The 14,088-nt window shown below is 43.3% G+C and overlaps 1 protein-coding gene across 1 annotated transcript in view; it reads left to right on the plus strand.

Annotated features, from left to right (window-relative positions):
- Positions 1–339: 339 nt before the first annotated feature.
- LOC140514721 (uncharacterized) overlaps positions 340–14,088 on the plus strand; it is a 108,453-nt gene continuing 94,704 nt past the window's right edge. Inside the window, exons 1-3 of the mRNA XM_072625154.1 lie at positions 340–375; positions 1,898–2,143; positions 2,436–2,944. Coding sequence (XP_072481255.1) covers positions 340–375; positions 1,898–2,143; positions 2,436–2,944 — 791 coding nt within the window. The remainder of the gene's footprint in view (positions 376–1,897; positions 2,144–2,435; positions 2,945–14,088) is intronic.

The raw sequence follows: 14,088 nt of genomic DNA on the forward strand, positions 1-14,088 counted from the left end.
CCTGCTGTGTATTAGGCACTGATTCTGTTTGTAAATGGTACCTGTTTTGACATGGATCTTGAACAGATCTCCTCTACAGTGCTGCAGAAACATCTCCACTCTACCATGAAAGCTCACTCCACCCCTAGACTTCACACTGGAAGTACCCTGCAGCCTCCGAAGTCCTTCCCTTTGATTGGCTAACTTCTCCCAGAATCCATTTTATGGAAGTTGGCCAGGCCATCCATGTCGTCAATCCTCTCCCGTCCGTCACCAGCGGAGTGAACCAGCGCTGTGTGCTTGCTCCCATGCTTTTTAGTATGATGTTTTCACCTATGTTGTCAAATGCTTTCATTGAGAATGAACACGGCATCAAGGTCGGCTACCACACTGACGGTAAATTCTTCAATTTGAAAAGGCTACAAGCCAAGACCAAAGTGGAGGGAGTGTTGGTGCATGATTTTCTGTTTGCAGATGATTGTGCACTCAATGCAGCCTCTGAAGCTGAGATGCAACAAAGTCTGGATCAATTCTCTCTTGCCTGTGCTAATCTTGGCCTAACAATTAACACAAAGAAAACACAGGTGCTCCATCAGCCCCTGCCACACCATCACAACTGGAATCATCCCATACAGCAAATGGAGTTTTGGATGTTGTGGATAAGTTCACTTACCTTGGTAGTGTACTTTCCAGGGATATACACACTGATAATGAGGTTGATACACGCATTGCCAGAGCTAGCTCAGCGTTTGGGAGGCTCCGAAGGAAAGTGTGGGAGAGAAGAGATATTATTAGACTGACTACCAAACTGAAGGTCTACGGAGATGTTGTGCTGACCTCATTGTTGTGAGGAAAGTGGGACCTTGGGAGGTTGTGACTTGCCCAGGGTCATGTAGATAGTAATGGGCAGAGGCAGGACTTGAACTCAGCTTGCAACAACAACAAATTGTATCCTCAGTGCTTTTAGCGCAGTGGCTGGAACATAGTACTTTAGGGCCTCATTACCTCCCACCTGAATTATGGCAATAGCCTATTAATGAGTTTCCTACTTCTACTCCCCTTCCCCCGTCTATCCCCCCACTTCATATTTTATTCACAGCAGCTGTCAAATTGATATTCCTAAAGCACAGATCGTGCTACGCGCCCCTCCCCGCCAGATGCATCCCTGGCTCTCTATTGCTCTAGGATAATATACAAACGCCTGTTTTTCACTTAAAGCCTTTAAATTCCAGCTCCAACTTGTGTCTTTCAATTTTGTCAAATCACCGGCCTGCCCTCCCCCACCTCCCATCAGAATTCCAATCAAACCGGCCTCCGTTGTTTTCTGCTATAAGATCATCTATCTCTCTCCTCCTAGTCTTGGCACAGGAGTGCCCTCCCTCTTTTTTAACCATGGACTCTTGGCATCCCTAGTCGTGGTCAATGCTCAGGTCAAGTGCCATCTCCTTTTCTGATCCCCATGACTGTTAGGACTCTCCAAAATTACTTTATACACATTTTTTTTTTCTTATTTGTCCACATACTATCGAATTTAAGCTCCTCTGGGTCCAGGACTGTTTTGCCTTGTCTCCCAAGGGTGTAGCACGGTACCTGGCACACGCTGAGTGCGTACTTGTTGGATTGAATTGAATTATCCAATCATATACCGGTGCATGTAGGTTATAGGTGTTTGGGGTTGGGGAAGAAAAAGATTGTGCCAAATTCGATTGGGAGTACCGGTTGGCAATAACTTTTGGAAACCCTTGCCAAGGTAACTTAGCTGCAAAGTTAGAACGTCCGCTATTCTTTTGGGGAGTTTGTAAGAGTTTGGGGGTTAGGGAAGAGACTGGCAAGGCGCAAAGCAATCACCCAGGGGTGGTTTAGCTGGAGAATAAATGCTTTCTAAGGCCGCCTGGCCCTGCGGTCCTCCCTCCCCTAGGGCTTCCTTCACCGCCGGGGCTGCCCCCTTACTTCGGATTCCTATGGTTCAGTTCAGGAGCAGAGAAGTTTCCCCAGCCTCCCTGCAAACTGCCCGCCTCCCCGTCTTCCTCTCCGCCCCCTCCGTGCCGAGTCAGCCAGGCGCCGAGGGCAAGGCAAGGGCGCCGAGAGAGTCAAGTTTGTGGGTCGATGCACCGGGGGACCGAGGGGGGAAGATGAGCGAGGGCCAGGCCACCCCGAGCTGGAGGTGACTCCCCTTGACCCCGGAGAGGACTCTTCCTTAGGCTGGGATGGGACCAGAGTGGCCGGGAGGGGGGTTTGCCATCTGCGCCCCAGGTCTCTGGGGAGACTCTCCTTTGGAACAGGAGTGGGGGGCCGCAGGTACGACTGCTGTTCTGGGATAGCCACAGATAGGGTCTCCCAGCTGGGGAGGGGACGAGAAGCGAGTTTTTGGGTGACCTCCCTCGTCTGGGGAGGGTTGGGAGAAAGAGGCTGGTGGCGGGGCTGGCCAGGGGGTCACTCCTCATTTTGTTTTGCAGCCAAGTGCCAGTACCCTGTGGCTGCAGGAGCGGGAGGCGACGGTGAGAAGGCACCCAGCAGCGGCAGTCACTCCAGCAGAGGCGGGGGGCGATGCCTCAGAAAATGGAGAAGTTTCTGCAGATCGCGCCTCATTCCCTAGCCATCGTCCTGAGCCACGCTGGGGGGCCGGTGAAGACTTCAGGCGGAGCGGAGCAGGGGGCCTCGGCCCCAGCTGTGGGGCAGCAGCCGGCCCAGCAGCCGCCCCAGCAGCGGCAGCAGCTGCCCCAGGGCAGGCAGCTAGCTCGTCACCACATCGGCTACGAGATTTTCGCAGACTTCAAAGCGGAGAACATGCAGCATTTCTGGAACAAGAAGGTGACGGCCGCCGTGGCAGAAACCTTCTTCCTGGGCTGGATCGACGAGCAGGTCCTGCTGATCCAGGGCAAAGAGGAGCACTTGGAGGCGCTCCGGGAGGGTTGGATGCGCCGGGCGCTCAAACCCCCCACTGGATTCCTCATCCGCTGCTTGGGTGAGTCTGGGGGAAACCCGAGCTGGGGGTCCCCAGGGGATCTGAGCTGCGACAAGCGCTGGGCTGGAGGCTGCAGGGCCCGGGAGGGGACGGCCATCGGGCGCCTCGTGCAGGCTGGGGGTCTCGCCTGCCTGAGGTCAAACTGAGCGGTGGGACTCGGGTGAAGCCCACAATTCAATTCGACAAGCAGTCTTGAAGCGCTTACTGTGTGCAAAGCATCTTGTAAGGTGCTGACGCCAATCGTGGTAGTGGTCAGCCAGGGAGGGGTGGGATACTAAGTTTAGACAAGATTTGGCACCAGAAGTTTACATACAGTGTCATACAGGGCTAATACTGAGCACTGACTTGGGGACTGAGATTAAAAAGTTTACCAGTGACAAGGTCTTTGGAGTTTTACTTAGAAGAATGAGCAAGGGCCAGAAGTGTGTGTTGAGCCCTGGAGTAGGTGTGGGGTTTGGGTGTGTGTGTGTGTGTGTGTGTGTGTGTGTGTGTGTGTGTGTGTGTGTGTGTGTGTATGTGGTATGTGTGTGCTTGTGTGTCGCAGGAGGTTACAAAGTTTAGTCAAGACTATATGTTTGTAGAGTTTACTTAGAAGGATAAGTGCGTACTCAGCCTCGAGGTAGGTGTTTGGTGTGTTATGTTCCAGGGGTCTGTCTGTCCTAAGTGTTTACAAAGTTTAGCCAAGACTGTGGCCCCGGAATTCACTTTAGAAGGATGTTTTTCCAGCTGTGGAGCAGGGTGTGTGTGTGTGTGTGTGTGCATGTGTGTGTGCATGTGTGTGTGTGTGCGTGCGCGTGTGTGTGTGTGTCTTCAGGGGTTACAAAGTTTAACCAAGAAGATGGTCCTGGAGTTTACAACCTAGGCCAAGTAAAGGACACGCTAGTGTAACAGCACACACGATTCCATTCCATGTTGATCGCGAAGCCCAGCGCTCTTTGAGGTCCAAGGTGGGGAGGCGTCTATGACTGTATGCTGTGTCTGCAAATGTAACAAGGATGTGAGTGATCGCTGGTTCCAGTTCTTCGGCGCTGCCTCTCTGCTCTCTCCTGCCCCGGCACAGGGGTGGAGATTCCTGCTTTTTCTTTCCCTCCTTCCTCACTCCTTCCTTCCGCTCTTACGGTGAACCGCTCTTTCCCCCTCCCCCATCCCCAGAGCTTTGAAAGGTACTTCAGTTCTCTGACAGAGGGGCTCAGAGCAGGCGGGGTGTGGAAGACCTGATCTCCGGGCTCGGTTTCCCTCCACCCCCCACCCTGCCTCAGGGCGGGGCCTGCGCTGTCCAGGTATGGAACCACCCACCTGGCCAGTTGGGCTGCTGGCTTGTCGCGACTCTGACATTCTTTGGGGTCTGTGAGGTTTTTCTTTCCAGGGGTTGTGCGCGCACCTGTGCGCTCTAAGACCCTAGATTGTGGGGTGTAGCTCAGCCCGCCCTCTTCCTTTTGTGACTGTCCCATTATTTTGGCCACTTCACCCCTCGGGGCGGGGGAGGGGGGCTGCTGGGGCCTGACTTCTCCCACCTCCTTCTGGAAACGGGTTAAGCCACTTACTCGGTTCCTAAGCGCCGGTGTTTCTATAGCTGACACAACAGAAAACTTCGCTCTGAAGTATTCGACTCTAACCTATCCTATTTTAAGAGTTTCCTTTTGTATGTATTTGTATGTTGGGGTTTTGGGGGTGGGGTGGAGTGTTGCGATGGGAGAGGAAAGGAGAGAAACCTGAGCTTCAGCTATTGAGAAAAAATGTAAAGAGGGAGGTTGTGGTAGTCCCAGGGACGTTGCAAACACCGCGGTGGGTGTATTTGTTCCTTGTTGTGTTGCTTGACAATGTGCGAAAAAATACATCGCAAATTTCAGGTTTTTTCATATAAAGATTTTCAGGTTTTATACTTTGTACTCAGTTCTCGATACTTTAACAAGCAAGTTTAACAAAAACTTAAGTGGAGAGGTTTCTTTGTTTTTTTTAAAGGGAAGAACCCCTTTCCTCTTCATAAGCAGGTGAAAGGGACTTTCGTTACTTGTAGAATGTGGGGTCAAAAGTTCTGGGTCTTTCCTTTGCCATCTGGGGCTTTACTGTACTTCTCATCCTTCATGGTCCACGGAGAACTGTATTGTGGTGCTTGTGATTTCCCATGTGTATATAATAACAACATAGTTGCACATGGTAAGTTTTTTTTTTTTAAAGATGATGTCTGAGCTGAACAGAGAAGAAAAGCTAGGAAACCTGTGCTAAATCTTCACTGTAACCTATGAAGAGTTCTATAAGTTGCCTGTTTTACAAACCTGGGCTCAGCAGGATTTTTAACTGAATCTCTGTAATTGACCTGAAGTAACAGAAAAACTCAGAGTAATGGTGTTTAAGCGCACAGGGTCCAGCTGTCTCAAGCTTAAAAAGTAAGGATAAGAGATCATAGTATTTTAGAAATGTAAGGAACTTTAGAAGTAGCTAGCTACTTTAATCTACCACATCAGGGGGTGCTTAATCTGGGGTCCATGAACTTTTTTTTTTTTTTTAGTATTTTGATAACTCTGTTTTAATATAATTGCTTTCCTTTGTAATCCTATATGTTTTTATTTTAGCCATTGAAAAACATTCTGAGAAAGGGTTTGTAGGCTTCACCAGAGTGCCAAAAGGCTCTGGGAATCAACAAAAAATGTTTAATCTCCTGCTCTACAGAATGCATAGATCCTTGCTAAAAGTTTATCAGCAAGTAGTTCTTCCTACTTAATGAAACAACCAATTTGGTTTTTCCTAATTGTTAGGAAATTCTTTCTTATATTAGACTGAATTCTGCTTACCTGTTCAGGATTTAAACCAAATAATTGCATTCCCTTTTCCACATGACAGTTCTTCAGATGACTGCAAACAACCAGCATTGGACCATTCTAAATCTTCTCTCTTCCAGACTACACATCCTGAATTCCTTCAAACTATTCACAAGACATAATATTAATTGATTTCAGACATATACTGTGGATTTGCTTCATTTTATTCATGTCCCTTCTAACTATCTTGACAACACTCTAGATATGTAGCATGACCAATTCAGAGGAAATGTTGTCTTCTTTGTTCTGGTATCTTCAATTTATCAAACGTTTGTTTTGAGGAGCACCTACTCTTGTAGATAGAGAACTGACCTTACAGTCAGGAAGATTGTTCAAGTTCTACCTCTGACGTTTACTGACCTTGTTACTCTGGGTAAATCACTTAACTTTCTTAGTACTCTGGACACTATAATTTGCAGAGACTGTGTGGTAAAGGGAGGTTCTACATCCTGGAATTTCATATAGCAATGAAATAAAAGAGGGTAGTGCCTAGTTCTTATCCCATAGCATTTTTAAAGAGATGACTATGTATACTGTGCTAGATGCTGGAGGAAACAAAAGGAAACAGTTTTATGTTGCAAAAAGTATACTCAGGTAGAAGAATGTAACACATGTTGTCCTGATAAATTAATACAAATTAATTTTAGTAGAAAGATGAACAAAATTTATATCTAGGGGGAAATTAAGAAAGGATTGTTGTAGAAGGTGGCCCTGGAAGGATGCTAGGAACTCTAAATGGTAGAGTTTAGGAGAGAATTTATTTCAGGCATGGGGATGGGAGGAGGTAGAGGTAGGCATGGAGAAGGAGATGGTCTACTTAATTCAGAGAACAGCTAGAAGACAAGTATGACTGGAATGTATGAAAAGGAGTGATAATTAAGTCTGGAAAGATAGATGGAAACCAGATTGCCAGGTTATTATTAAATGAAGGTGGAGGAGTTTGCATTTTGTCTTACAAGGCCCAAGAGGGTCAATGAGCATTTTTGAACAGGGGAGTAACATGGATAGAGTAGTGATTTAGGAATATTGACTTGACAGCTATATGGAGGATAGTTTGGGAAGGGGAGAGAATAGAGGCTATCTCAGTAGTTCATGGAGACATGGGTAGTAACTGAGTAGAGAAAAGGGGAAAGAGGAGGAGGTTTTCCGGGGGAACAATCAACAAGACTTAGCAAATGATTGATTAAGGGACTGGATGAAGAAGAGGGAATCAAGAATCAGGGATAATTTTGAGCTTTTGAATTTGGTGACTTGAAATATTAGTGGCTTTCTCCATAGAAATAGGAGAAATTGGAGAATGGATGGGATTTGGGTGGGAAATGAATTTTGTTTTGCATATGTTGATCTTGAGCTACTGAGAGGACAAGTGGGGAGAGGGGAGGAGATGACTCAGGGTGCAGCTGGTGTTATGGAACTGGAATTCAGGAGAGTGTTTAAGGAGAGATATAGAGATTTGAGTCATCCCCATGGAGATGACTGAACCTGTATCGATGTGAGAGAATAAAGAGAAAAAGAGGAGCTGGGATAGACCTTTGGGGTGACACTATTAAAGAGTGAGATATAAATGATGGTTCAGCAAAAGAGATGGAGAAGGAATCATTAGAGGTGAAAGTAGTGTCATAGATGCCAGAGGAGAGGAGAGTGGAGTGACTGATGGTGCCCAAATATGCTCTTAGATCACTGAGAAAAAAACCATTGGATTTGGGAGTTAAGAGATTGTTGATTACTGTGTTCAGTAAAGTGGTTGGTAGGGTTCGAAATCGTATTGAAGTATAGATAAATAGAATGGCCGATCTCTGTCTCTGTCTCTGTTTCTCTCTGTCTGTGTCCCTGTCTCTCCTTAAGGTTTGCAAACCTCATAGCAATCTTGTGAGGTCAATCAATCAGCGAATTAATCAATAAACATTTATCAGTCACCTTCTATGTGCTAGGCACTGTACTAAGAGATAGGTATTATTAATTTTCCATGTAATCAGGGGACGTGTAGATGAATCCAGTCCTTATAAGCATGCTCAGTTGATGTAATGCCCATGTAGACTTCAGAGTAGATGAAGATATTGTTTCTGGTCTGCAGGTAAGGAAACTGGCACCAAGTTTCAAGTGCACCCAAATCACTTACCATAGTCACATAATGTCTGAAGAAGGATTTGAACTCAGGTGTCATTGATTCCAAGTCTAGTGGACTATTCATTCTAGCCCTTATATTTTTTATTGAGTCTAATAGCAACTATTTTTGACAGCTGTATTTTAATATTATATTATTATTAATTATATTATTTATATATTGTATACCTTTTTCCTAGTGTGTTCCTCTTCTATGCACCATAATGGCAATCCTCATTTTTGGATGGAGTACTCAAACGAATGAGATGACAGATATGTTGCATTATTGATTTGTAGATTTATATTTTGCAGTTTTCCCCCATTTTAAAAAGGGTTCACACTTGTTTTATTTGGGCCTGGATAGAACCTCCAATCATCTTGGTAGGAATTTCTTCCCTGTTCCTGTTTTGCGTGTGGGTGCTTTTGAATATCAGCCTTACTTGGTTGTAGTGAGGATCAAAAGGACCAAATGTTTAATGAGCACATAGTAGGTGTTTAATAAATGTTTCTTCTTCATACCCCATGTTACCAAAAAAATCCCATGTTTTTGACAACTGGAAAAATGACAAAATACTGTAGTTGAAATAATATTGGTTTTAAATGCTTTGGCGGCAGCTTGGTAGATGGAGAGCTAATCAAGTCCTTCCCATGACATATTGGCTGCATAACCCTGGGCAGCTGATTTAACCTCCCAGTGCCCTGAGCTATCCTCTGAGACTCCAGGTTATAGATGAACTGCTGATTTCTATCAGTGGAGGGAGTGCCAAAGAAAAGATAGTCATACAGAATAAATAAACAAACAATCCAGATAGCCTGGAGACATTTCAGAGAGCCTACCTCTCCAGCAGGTTATTATTATTTCTACCCTTTCTGTTCTCAGACTGAGAGAAGTCTAAGATCTTCCCTTATCCCATCACCTAGGAGCTCTAAGCCACATACCCTGGTTGTGGAATCAGAGGATCTGGGTTTAAATCTTCCCCGTGTGGCCTTACACAAGTCATTTTAACCCTTCCTGAGTCTCAGTTTCCTCATCTGTAAAATAAGGGTGTTGGAATAACTGCACTCTGAGTTTCCTTTCAAATCCAGATCTATGTAGAAATTGTATCCAAAGAGATATTAATATCCAAACAATAAATAATTACTCCCTAAAAATGAGATAAATGTTGGAAAAAGGAATCCAAAGTGACCCTGGGTTGCTGTGGGGTCTGGCCTCATGTTTGGGCTGCCTTGCAAGATTCTGGTATCTGTCCTTACAGTAAACTCGCTTTTACACTTGAATTTGATGGTGATCTGGCTGGCCACCGAACAGAAAATGTCATCTGCTATAAGTGATCAGTTCTTAATGAATCTAACCTCTTTGCTGAATCCTTCTCTAAACATTCCAGCCCAGCCATGCTCATTCCCCTCTTCTCTAGAAATCTTACAATGCTTATGCTTTTTGCTCCATATGCCATGTGCCCCTCATTCCTCCAAATCATATGATGTCTAACATTTTATGTGTATTTGTTAAACCTGCCCAATGAGATTGTAAGCTCCCTAAGGACAGGGACCAGGTTTTCTTTTATATTTCTCATAGCGCCTTAAAATTGTGCTTTTGACTTTATGGTACAATCGCTACTACAAGGAAACACAGAAGAGTTTTAGGTTCAGGAATATCTTAGGACAGCTAGGTGGCACAGTAGATAGTGCCCAGGACCTGCAATCAGGAAGACTTGAGTTCAAATCCAACCTCAGATGCTTACTAGATGTATGGCATTGGGCTGATCACTTAATTCTGTTTGCCTCATTTTCCTCATTTGTAAAATGAGCTGAAGAAGGAAATGGCAAACCGTTCCAGTTTTTTTGCAAAGAAAACCCCAAATGCGGTCACTAAGCATCGATAAGCAACAACAGTGTCTTTGGAAATTGCAGAACCATTTGTGAAGCAGTTGTTAACATTCCACAACACAGAGCTTTTCAAGGAAATGCGTATATTCAAGAAAATAAGAATTCACATTGTTTTCTCATATGTTATGTACATTCTTGATCATTTAAAATATGTGAATATTGTTCTAAGCCATAGAAAATTTAGAAATAAAATGTTCCTGTAACTAGAAACCTTTTTAAAAAATAGCTTGAAAGTGAAGTGGTAGGAGGTGTTTACTTTGCGGTTTATTTGGTAAATAACACACCAAATAAGACTTGCAACCTCAAGGGTCAGAGTGAAGGAGCTCAGATTTTTTTCCATTTTAACCTTAGGAATGTAAATGACTGAGGGATTCTGATTCCAAACAAAAAAATGCAGGATGGCAGAAAGACAGAATGGGCCTTGTACAACTGATGCAGAAATGTGTATGATGAAAAAAATCTTGATTTTGATTTTGCCTAAAGGAATATTTCCTCTCCCTTAGAAAGTGATTCTCGAAATTGGAAATTTAAGAACAGGCTATGGGGAGAAGTCTTTTCAGTATCAGTTACATAATAATCTTTTATTAAAGTGAATTTGCTGGAAATTATACAGGGTTCATGGGTCAGGGCTTTAGCTTATTTTCCAGTTGCCATAAAATTTTTGAAATAGATCATTCTGTCACAAATATCCCAGAAGTAACCTTCGCTCACCCAACACTTAGGCACAGAGTGCTTTGTATACCCAGAGCACTGTTGTTATCATTGGTCCTTTGTTTTCAAAGAGGACTAGTGACCTCATAGGGTGATGTCTTGACTTGTGCGTGAATTGTGTGTGAATTGGATTTAAGTGAAGCAGAGTTGCACAAAGGCATCAACCTCATTCTCCCTTCCAGAGTCACTGAAGTCCAGTGGCCTGGGATGCATTGGATGACCTTGGCATCTTCAATATCTGACCCAGTTCTAAGAGTCCCCCAGCCACCAATTCAGCCATCTTCATGGCTCTTGGAACAAATTGTTCTCATCTTACTATTACACCAAGGAAAGTCTTCACATGCTTGGGATAGACATTCACCTGACTCACCAAAGGGTTTGAGGCCTGTTGGTCACTGTCAGCCTGCTTTAGCCTGTCTCCTGAGATGGTTTTGCTGGGGTGTGGCCATGGCACATGCTACTATTTCTTGTAGCCACAGGTGAGAGTTGGGTGACAGGTGGACACCAAAGGTGGATAAGCAGACCTGAAAAGGGATCAATAATCCTCACACCAGAGGTGCTAGTCCTCAAGATCACCCTATATACATACATAGCACTATACTGGGCATGTGAAGGTAATTAGATTGTCCAGTACGTAAAGCTAGACTTCGAGTCAGGAAGGCCTGAATTTAAATCCTGACTCAGATAGGTTCTAATTGTGTGACCCTGGGCAAGTCACTTATCCTTCAGTTTCCACAGCTGTAAAATGGACATAATAATAGAACTCAGCTCCTAAGATTGTTGTGAAGATCAAATGAGACATCATTTGTAAAGTGCTTTGCAAACCTAAAAGCACTATAAAATGCCAGCTTTTCTTCTTCTTCTTCTTCTACTTTCTTCATAGTATAGTAGTAGTAGTAGTAGTAGTAGTAGTAGTAGTAGTAGTAGTAGTAGTAGTAATATAGACATGGGCTCTATCCTTAAGGGGCTCAGAACACCATTTTGGAATGTCCTAGTTTTCTTGTAAAAAAGTAGATTAAAGCAACTTAACTTAGAGAAGAGTCTATTTAAAATAGGATCTGTTCATAATCATAAAAAAAATATTTCAAATGAATTATCTTATTAAAGTCAGGAATACAATTGCAGTAAAGGTATATCAGATTTCATGGTAATAAAATATTTTAGAGAAGGCTGCTGTCCTCATGTACAACCTTTGTGAGCATCCCTGAACTGGATGATTCAGAATTTGTTGTTGTTAACATGTCTCCTGTCTCTCTGAACTCAAAGTGATCATGAATAGTTGAAGGTTGTTCTCCCAGGTTTTATTTGGAAAATAAAAGAATAATCCCATAATGATTTAAAATTGCAGATCATTAATCTTAGATCCAAATATTTGTATGGGGGGATGTTCATTATAACTGAGGTAGGTGTATTTAGTTTTGGAAGTGATGGAAATATTTTCAAAAAGTACTTGAAAGGATTTGTGAGTTTGTCACAGAAGAATCTACTTAATGTATGTGTAGAATCTATATAAAACTGTATGTCATCCCAGAGAGGAAGTGGAGAGGTAGGGGAAAAGGGGGGGAGAGAGGGGAGAAAATATAAGATGTATGGAAATCATTGTAGAACACTGAAAACAAATAAAATAATAAAAAAAGAAGAATCTACTTGCACTATTAAAATATCTGTGTAGGCTTGGTAGTTTACCATATTTCCTTACATTAACTCCCCTTAGTACTGCAAGTATTTTTTTTGTTTTATCATTTTACAGATGACAAAAAATAAATTGTATTCTCACCTTAATGGATGACTCAGAAATCCCACAAAGCCAAATGAGGAGAATGAGGCTCCTCAGTGCGGTTTGCTAAGAGGTGGTGCAAACCCCAAGCATGTGAAGACTTTCCCTATCTGAATGGGTGGATGGGAACTATTTGTTACAAGAGCCATGAAGGCAGCTGAAGCAGACCCTGGAGAACACTTAGAGTTTGGTCAGACATCAAAGACGCCATCCACCGCATCCTGGAGCATGGCCAGTCGTCTTGACTTTTGTCTTGCTGCTGGACCTCAGTGACTCTGGAAGAGAGAGTGAGGCTGCTGTCTTGGTGCAAATTTGCCTCACTTAATTCATACATGAGTCTAGACATCATCCTCAGGGCAGCTATGTGGTGCAGTGGATAGAGCATCAGCCCTGGAGTCAGGAGGACCTGAGTTCAAAGCTCACCTCAGACCTTTGTTAGCTGTGTGACCCTGGACAAGTCACTTAGTCCTAATTGCCTCCAAAAAAAAAAAAAAAAAAGACATCATCTTGTGATGTCCTTGGTCCTTTTTTAGAAAACAAGGATGAACTACAAGTGGCACAAAAAGATTCAAAGATCTATCCCCTTTTCCTCCTCACTCTTTCCCTTTCTCATGCACATATTCTCTGGATCTCTCACCAACATGCTCCCTGATCTCCCCATGGCTACACTAAAAAAACAAAAACGAAACCCTAAATACGTTTTTTCTTACTTAGAACTATATTCCATTAATTTTTTGATTACCATGAAGACACAGTCTTCAGAGTAGAAGGCCAACTTTACCACTTCCATACTTGCTAAAATAGTTTTTATGAAGATACACATTTAGCATTGTTCAATTTAGTAAAGAAGCTGAAAGATTTCCCCAAGATTTTTAATGTAGAAATTCTAAACCTGATCTTGACATTAGAAAGGGAATGAAACCTAGATAAGACCACCAAAGCTCATTTATTAACCTGAACCTGAGTTTATACAACCGCGAATATCATCAGCATTTAATTAACTTCCTTCTTTCAAGCAGGTTCAAGTCATAAAGTCACAGTTTTAGAACCGGGAGGGATCTTTAGAGGTCATCTACTCCAATTTCTTCCTTTTACAGATGAGGATTTTAAGATCCAGACGGATTGTGCGATTTGCCCAGGGTTTCACTGGTAGTAAATTGGGAATGTAAGAGCTAGGATTTACATTCTTATTCCAAATCCTTCACTCTCTTCCCATTGTCTACATGGTACTTTTTATGTTTTCATTTAGTTTCAAAGCAAGATCCTATTTGAATTCTACAGCAAAGGTTTGAAATCACCATTAACCACCTAAATGCTAAATAAACGCTCACCTCCCCCCCCAGTTCTCCTTCTGTACCTCTCCAGTATTTACCATTGTCAACCACCCCCACTCTGTTGTTATTTATAATCCTGGCTCTTGTTCATGGCACTCTGACTTCCTCTCCTCCTTTGTTCCTTCTCTCTCTCTTTCCCTTGGCTTTTCTTCCTCTTTCTACACTTTATGGAGGCATCACCCCAGGCTCCATCCTCTCTCCTCTTTTCTCTCTATACTTTCTTTGTAATATCATAAAGTCCTAAGGCTCCAATTCACACCTCTATTTGGATCATGTCCATGTAAATCCTTTCCTAACATCTGAAGCTCTTAACCTATTTTCTGTCTCAGAGTTATATTCACCTGAATATCCTGTTTCCTCTTCAAAGTTGGTAACACATTAGCCTAAGACAGGTCAATTGATTTGTATCTCAGGAAGCTAGCAACTGTTGCTTGAATTCCGAATGAGGGAACTAGCCCCTTTCCCTGGAGGGCTTGAAGGACAAACTAGGACAATAAAGGCAGAGAGAATGTA

This window comes from Notamacropus eugenii, chromosome 7 (genome assembly GCF_028372415.1).
Source record: "Notamacropus eugenii isolate mMacEug1 chromosome 7, mMacEug1.pri_v2, whole genome shotgun sequence".
Classification (NCBI taxonomy): domain Eukaryota; kingdom Metazoa; phylum Chordata; class Mammalia; order Diprotodontia; family Macropodidae; genus Notamacropus; species Notamacropus eugenii.